The sequence below is a fragment of the Chiloscyllium plagiosum genome, chromosome 9 (assembly GCF_004010195.1).
Source record: "Chiloscyllium plagiosum isolate BGI_BamShark_2017 chromosome 9, ASM401019v2, whole genome shotgun sequence".
Classification (NCBI taxonomy): domain Eukaryota; kingdom Metazoa; phylum Chordata; class Chondrichthyes; order Orectolobiformes; family Hemiscylliidae; genus Chiloscyllium; species Chiloscyllium plagiosum.
Window position 1 is genome coordinate 104618702 of NC_057718.1, and position 8317 is coordinate 104627018.

The 8317-nt window shown below is 44.6% G+C and overlaps 2 protein-coding genes across 3 annotated transcripts in view; both read right to left on the reverse strand.

Moving 5' to 3' along the window:
• Positions 1 to 8317, reverse strand: part of cep68 (centrosomal protein 68) — a 130482-nt gene that overhangs the window by 4861 nt on the left and 117304 nt on the right. The window lies entirely within an intron of this gene.
• LOC122553127 overlaps positions 2144 to 8317 on the reverse strand; it is a 24706-nt gene continuing 18532 nt past the window's right edge. For both annotated transcript variants that reach the window (XM_043696688.1, XM_043696687.1), the window contains exons 2-3: positions 7045 to 7436; positions 2144 to 3820 (exon numbers count right to left, since the gene is read on the reverse strand). In XM_043696688.1, the coding sequence (XP_043552623.1) occupies positions 2159 to 3811 (1653 nt within the window). In that variant the 5' untranslated portion in view covers positions 3812 to 3820; positions 7045 to 7436 and the 3' untranslated portion in view covers positions 2144 to 2158. The remainder of the gene's footprint in view (positions 3821 to 7044; positions 7437 to 8317) is intronic.

An 8317-nucleotide genomic window follows, 5' to 3' on the forward strand; every position in this document is an offset into this window, starting at 1 on the left:
TGGAGGTGCAGTGGACAGCGAAGAGGGTTACCTCAGATTACAACAGGATCTGGACCAGATGGGCCAATGGGCTGAGGAGTGGGAGATGGTGTTTAATTCAGATAAATGCGAGGTGCTGCACTTTGGGAAAGCAAATCTTAGCAGGACTTATACCCTTAATGGTAAGGTCCTAAGGAGTGTTGCTGAACAAAGAGACCTTGGAGTGCAGGTTCATAGCTCCTTGAAAGTGGAGTCGCAGGTAGATAGGATAGTGAAGAAGGCATTTGGTATGCTTTCCTTTATTGGTCAGAGCATTGAGTACAGGGGTTCGGAGGTTATATTGCAGCTATATTGGATATTGGTAAGGCCATTTTAGAATATTGCATGAAATTCTGGTCTCCCTACTATAGGAAGGATGTTCTGAAACTTGAAAGGGTTCAGAAAAGATTTACAAGGATGTTGCCAGAGTTGGAGAGTTTGGGCTATAGGGAGAAGCTGAACAGGCTGGGGCTGTTTTCCCTAGATAGTGAAGGCGGTGTTTGGTATGCTTTCCTTTCTTGGTCTGAGTATTGAGTACAGGAGTTGGGAGGTCATGTTGCGGCTGTACAGGATATTGGTTAGGCCACTGTTGGAATATTGCGTGCAATTCAGGTCTCCTTCCTATCGGAAAGATGTTGTGAATCTTTGAAAGGGTTCAGAAAAGATTTACAAGGATGTTTCCCAGGGTTGGAGGACTTGAGCTATAGGGAGAGGTTAAATACGCTAGGGCTGTTTTCCCTGGAGCATCGGAGGCTGAGGGGTGACCTTATAGAGGTTTCTAAAATCATGAGGGGCTTGGATTGGATAAATAGACAAAGTCTTTTCCCTGGGGTCGGGGAGTCCAGAACTAAAGGGCATAGGTTTAGGGTGAGAGGGGAAAGATATAAAAGAGACTTAAGGGGCAACTTTTTCACACACAGGGTGGTACGTGTATGGAATGAGCTGCCAGAGGAAGTGGTGGAGGCTAGTACAATTGCAACATCTGAAAGACATTTGGATGGGTATATGAATAGGAAGGGTTTGGAGGGATATGGGCCGGGTGCTGGCAGGTGGGACTAGATTGGGTTGGGACATCTGGTCGGCATGGATGGGTTGGACCGAAAGGTCTGTTTCTGTGCTGTACATCTCTATGACTCTACAACACAGCACAGAAAAAGGTCATTCAGCCCAACCCATCCCACCTGGTGTTTATACGCTGCTCTGCCCAGGACCATAAGAAACTACAGGGAGCTGTGAACACAGCCCAGTCCATCAGACAAACCAACCTCCCATCCATTGACTCCATCTCCACTTCTCAGTGCCTCAGGAAGGCTGCCAACATCAAAGAGCCCTCCCACCCGGTGATACTCTCTCCTAATCAGAAGATAGAAAAGCTTAAACACACGAGCCAACAGATCACGAACAGTTTCTTCCCCGCTGTTATTAGACTTCCTGAATGGACGTCTCAAATTTTAAATTTAATGATGATCTAGCTCTTCATGCACCTTCTCTATAACCATAACAGTGTATTTCTCTCTCTGTTCTCTTACCCTCATGCACTTTGTACTGCACACAACACAAAACGTTTCACTGTACTGAGGTACAAGTGACAATAATAAATCAAATCCAATCAAGTACTCCGTACGAGACCCGCCCCTATTCCATCTGACTTATCTCAGCCTGTCTTTCTAACCCTTTTACTCTCACCCAGTTGCCTATTTTCATTTTGAAAGTATCAGAGCTGTTTGCCACAGCCACATCCACATCCTGTAGTAGTGGGTTCCACATCCTCCTTACTCTCTGAGAAAGATTATTTCTCTGTATTTCTCCGCTGAATATATTTGTAGCTTGCTTGTATTTACAAACCCTAGTTTATAGTTCTCCAGCAGGTCAATACTGACCCTGGCCAACCACTTCAGAATGTTACATTCCACTTCAAACTCTAAAGCCTATTTAAAAAAAAGTAAACTTGCTCAATCTTTAATGAAACAAACAACTACATAAACTGATGATCTGAAACAGAAACAGAAAGTGCTGGAAGAACTCAACAGCCCTGCCCAGCCTTTCACAGTTCGAGGGAATTAGCAAAGTCAGATACTCAACTTTTAACAATGTAAACCTCAAATTCTAAACTGAAACCATTGCGGCTAAATACTAACGTTTAGTTTCCTAGCTTGCCCAATCCAGTACGTTTATACCAACAAGAAACAAGATTGATGTATTCTGCTCGTGTGAGGTATTTGAATGAAACATAGAACTTGGAAAAGAAATAACATTTTACCTGAATGTGAGCCAACAGACTGTCATTGTTCTCAGCTACTTGTTCAAAGGGCTGGTTGAACAGCAGTTGAGAACTGGACCATGTGCCCAACTTTTGAATAAATTCATTGGCCTTTTTTAAATCGGCGATTATATCTTCACACTGTGGATTCTTGGGTTGATTTCTGGGACTAATTCCCAGTTGGCAGTCTGACTGAGCAGCCTCAGTGTTGTTCTGTACGGTGAGGTTCCCCTCGGTACTGCCACTTGGACAGCCCATGCCCAGTCTCATCCCATTGGCTGCAAAGACAGACTTGCTCTCCACATGAACAGAGAGCTTCTCCAGTTGGTGGGCCAAGGCTTCCAATTCTTTCAGCTTATACGGGAGAGTGAGAAAGTCCTCCTCACTGTCCCACTCTCTGTCTAAGGGCAGGATCTGCCTGGATAACGTGAAGCCTTTAGGATCTTTCCCTGTGAGCAAGGGCTTGGAAAATTCCTCGTTTGAGCTGCTTGAAAGAAAACTTGAATCAACAACTGAAGTGACCTTTGCCCAGTCAGGATTGGCCCGGTTCATGACGCTTTCTGTCTTATTCCTCGTAGAACTCTCCAGAAAGGTGTTTAGATTAATACCAGCTTTAGGCGATCGACTGGAGAGCCAATAGGACGGCTGGTTGTGCAGGCGGAGGGAACTGGAGGAAGAATATGGAGTGTACACGTGATCCTCTATGTAGCTAGGATGGCCCCAGGTGATGTTAGCAGCACTGCTGGGGTTAGGCTGGGAGGTAGGCAGTGACGACAAAGCATTTGTAATTAATGTATTTGACAGGGAGGGTATTAGACTGTCATCTACAATCCCTGAATCCTTTAGATAGGAGTCAGAGGTCATGTCGTCATCATCGTCATCTAAGTTGTCCCTGGAGCTCATGTGTCCTGGTCTTAAGGGATATGTAAAATCGAGTAGAGCTTGGTATTCCTCGTCAGGGTCCCAGTCTGGGGAGGTGCGGTCTCGAACCACCCTGAAGGAATCTGATTGCCTCATGGCGCAGTATTCTGAGAAACAAGGCGTGACCTCTTTCTCACGCAGCGCCTTATGGGTACAGCCTGGTGTGCCAAGGCTGCCAGTCGAAGTTTGGCCCAATGAGGTAAATCTTCCCACATTGACATCGTGTGAGGTATATCTACCCACATTGATGTCGTGTGAGCTTAACGTAGCTTTCCTTTTCGGTACACACTGAGAGAAAGCAGACGTATCGAGGCAGGTGCTATACCTCACAGTGGACAGACACCTCCCCTTGAGGGGTTTCTCAGCCTCCAGGTGTTTGAGTGACCGGGGTAACCCATCAGTAGATGCCATTATGTTCGGGTCAGACCTCCCAACAGGTTCATACTCTCGAGATACAGAAAGTGGTGAGGATTCTGACTGGTATGTACGATACGGGGAATGTACAGATTCAGAGAAGAGAGAGAACATCTCACTGCCATCCCATCTTTCTGATGGAATCCCTCTCGTATATCCAGAATACAGATTGGAATATCTTTTACTCTGCTCCTGCATATCAGCTCCCTGGAAAACAAGACGAGTGAGGGAAATATTAAAGATATTTGTCCCCTATAGCAAGCATCAACTTTTCAGACAATAGTTTCCGTGTTTATACATTCACAGAACTTCACTGAACATAGCCACCATGGTTTGGAGGAGACCTTTCATCCCATCAAGTCTGTGGGCATCACTGGAAGGGCCAGCATGTATTGTCCATCTCTTTGGACTGAGTGGTGTGCTCAGCCATGTCAGAGGGCATTTAGGGGCGAACAACGTTGCTGTGGGTCTGGAGTCACATGTAAGCCAGACCAGGAAAAGGTGGCAGATTCTCTTCCTGAAGGACACGAGTAAATCAGATGGTCAGTTTCTTCACAATGAGTGATGACACTTTCGTGATTGGCTTTACGGCCTAGATTTTATGAGATTAGATTAGATTCCCTACAGTGTGGATTGATGAACTGAATGTAAATTAAACTGAATTAAATCTACATACCACCATAGATCAAAACTATCCACAGAGTGGGATGGGAACCCAGAGCGTACGTCTGAACAAAAACAAAACCAAAAATTGCTGCAAAAACTCAGCAGGTCTGGCAGCATTTGTGGAGAGAAGTCAGAGTTGACATTTCAGGTCCAGTGATCGTTCTGAAGAAGTCTGAACCTTAGGATTACTGGCCCAGTGACATTGTCAGAAAGCCACAACTCACTCTCATTGTTCAATCATTATAGAATGCCTACAGTTTGGAAACAGGCCATTCAGCCAAACAAGTCCATACTGACCCTCCAAAGAGTAACCCATCCAAACAAATCCCCTACCCTATTACTTTACATTTCCCCTGACTAATGCACCTAACCTACACATCCCTGAACACTATGGGACAATTTAGCATGGCCAATCCACCCTAACCTGCACATTTTTGGACTGTGGGAAGAAACTGGAGCACCCGGGGGAAACCCACGCAGACCCGGGGAGAATGTGCAAACTCCACACAGACAGTTGCCAGAGGCTGGAATCGAACCCGGTGCTATGAGGCAGCGGTGCTATGAGGCAGCGGTGCTAACCACTGAGCCACCGTGCCGCCCTATATGTAAACAGCACCAGATGTGGAGTGAAGTTTTTATAACAACCTGGTGACTTGCATAGCGATTTCTTTCACTCCAGAGAACAGAGAGAAACAGAGAGAGATTGAAACAGAATGAGGGAGAGGAAAAAGAATACCTTTAGAGAAAGAAGGAGGTAAAAGCCAACGAGGAAGAGACTGCACTGACAATCTCAACTTCAAGAAAAGCTTCCTTCAAGAAACAAAAAACTCAAACAATAGCAGTTAACTGTGACAAACTCAGGAAGTTCAGGATTCCATCAGGTTAAACAAAAAGGCCAATAAAGTTGCCAGAAATACAGTAAAAGGAATTCTGAAAATTACATCAAAGGAGGACCAAGAAACAGAAAGGAAAGGGAAAATTGAATTTGAGTGCAACCTACAAAAACCATACTGTATGGACTGTAAACGCCTCAATGGGAGCAGAAAAAGGAAACATCTGGCTAAAGTGAAGATTAAGGGCAGAGTCAGGAGAATTTATAATGGAGAATAGAGATATTGGCAGAGAAGCTAAATGTTCATTTTGTGTCTGTTTTCATGGAGGAAGGTACAAAAATTAGAGGTGTTTCTAATCCCAGAATCAGAGATGCAAGTTATTAGGGAGAATGAGAAGTTGAAGAAAATTAGTTTTAGTCAGAAGACTGTACTGGACAGGTCAGTGGCCAGGGAGATGTTGCTGAGACACTTCCCTGATTGGGGAATCTCGAACCAAGGGGATGCCATTAGAGTCCAAGAGAGGGGACCATGTTTTACTCAGGGAGTTGTCAGAATTCTTTACCTCAGAGAGCTGTAGAGGATCAGTCTTCAAGGTACATACGTTTAAGGTTGAAATTAGCAGGGCAGTGTGATTAACTGGCTGGCCTACTCCTGCTCCTATTGTTAGCAAGTGACTGTGTTTATGCACGAGAGTGAATTTAAAACCCAGTTTAAACAACAGTTTAATTTGTATTGTTCATGTTCGTAATTAACTTGTCAACTGGACACAAAATTGGCTTGACAGTAGGAAACAGAGGGTGGTGGTGGAAGGTTATTTTTTGGACTGGAGGCTTGTGAGCAGTGGTGTTCCACAGGGATCAGTACTGAATCCCAATGTTGTTTGTCACTTGTATAAATAATTTGGATGAGAATTTGGGAGACATAGTTAGCATGTTTGAGGAGACACCAAAAGTGGTGGTATAGTGGACAGTGAAGAAGATTATCTAAGATTACAAAGAGATCTTGCTCAATTGGACCAAAGGGCTGAGGAGGTGCAGATAGATTTTATGTTGGAGAAATGTAAGGTATTGCATTTTAGGAAAACAAACACAGGCAGGATTTATCCAGTCAATGGTAGAGCCCTGGGGAGTGTTGTACAGCAGAAGGAACCTAGGGGTTCAGGGACATAATTCCTTTAAGTTTGTATCCCCAGGTGGACAGGGTGGTTAAGAAGGCACTTAGCACACTTGCCTTCATTGCTCAGATCTTTTCAGTATATGAGCTGGGACGTCATGTTGACATTGTACGGGATATTAGTGAGGCCGTTTTTGCAGTACTGCGTACAGTTCTGGTTGCCCTGCTATAGGAAGGATATCGTTAACTTGGAGAGGGCTCAAAACTGATTGACCAGGATGTTGCCGGGACTGGAGATTTTGAGTCATAAGGAGAGGCTGGATAGGTTGGGAGTTTTTTTCAGTGGAGCACGGGAGGTTGAGAGGTGGCCTTAATAAAGTTTATAAAATCATGGGGGCTATTGGTAAGGTGAACAGCAAATATCTTTTCCGTAGGGTGGGCGTGCTCAAAACTAGCAGGTTTAGTTTTAAGGTGAGAGGAGAAATATTTTGAAAGGACATGAGGGACAACCTTTCCACACACAGAGGGTGGGTCATGTGTGGAATAAACTGGTCAGAGGAAGTGGGAGATGCAGCTACAGTTCCAACGTTATAAAGACACTTGGGCAGCTACATACATGAACAGGAGAGGTTGGCAGGGACATGGTGCAAGTGCAGGTAAGAGGGACGAGTTTACTTTGAGAAACCTGGTTGGTGTGGAGAAGTTGGATTGAAGGCTCTGTTTCTATGTTGTATGACTCTATAACAAACTGTTTCTTTAAAAAAAAAACACAGTGAAGAAATACATTTGGTCAGCCAGAAGAATGTTTCTATTTCTTACCTGTTTTGAGCTGGCTGCTGAAGTAAAGCTCCTGAATGGACTCTGTTTGTGGGCGATCAATCTTCAGTCTGTTAAGAACTCTCCTAACGCAATTTTCAAGCTGATAGAGGAAATAAACAACTTGGACATTTTTCTTCGGCATTTGCGTCCAGCTATCCTTCATTTAAATATTGATGGGTTTGGTCAGCATTCACAGTTAATGGAGATAAATGTAATTAAAGCACAGCAACGGAGAGACAACGTGAAGACGTTTAGACCAATCTGCTCCCAGCTCAGTATAATCCCATGAAGCAAACCTCTCAGACTTGCTCCGAGCTGGAATGTAAGGAAGGAGTTGAATCTTCAGGCTCTTCGAGGTCTATTCCGGCAACATTAATGACTGCTGGCATTTTCTGAAAGGTCAAAATAACATGTAATTAATTATATTGCATCTCGAGAACAGAAACCGACCATTCGACCCAACTGGTCTGTTTAAACTCAACACAATCCTCAACCTAAGCTCACAGTGAGCAAGTGAAGCAAGGAAATGTAGCAGCTTTAACTGAGGAGCAGGGCGTTGTTCAGGAACAGTAACAAGCGAAACACAGCAGAGGGCAGCAGTGTACAGGCGGGGAGAGAGGTTTGAACGAGGGAGGGCAGCTGATGGATTGAGGTCTGGGGAGAGAGGGCAGCAGAGTAATTAGAATGGCCACAGGGAATACAGAGTAACAAACACTCCTGCTGATACTGGAGAGAGAGAGGAGACAGTAGTTAGGGTCACAGTGGAAAGGGTGCAGATACAGTGGGAGAAAGAAGATCAAGAGGAGCTTTTTAAAATGAAACAGGAGTTTGATGTTTGGACTGTCTTCGTTTCTTAGGGAGTCAGTGATGAATTTGAGACAATCAGTTAAGAGGTTGAGAGGTTGCTGCGCTGTGAAATTCTTTATCAAACACAGTAGGGGAGCAACTGAAACTGAAGATGATTCAGGACCATGGGGTAAAAGCAAGACAGTAACTTTATCTCTGGATTGTTCTGTCACAGAGCTAGCACAGAAACAATGGGATGAGCGGCCTCCTGCTAGATCAGATAATAAATCTAAACAATAGAGAAACTACAAAATAGGAGCAAGAGTAGGCCATTCGGCCCCTTGAGCCTCTCCAACCATTCAATATGATCAAGGCTGATCATCCAACTCAGTCCCCGGTCCCACTTTCTCCCAGATACCCTTTGATTCCCGTAACCTTAAGGAACTGAAAACCAATGGGAGGGGGGTCTGGGGCTAACAGTATTGGG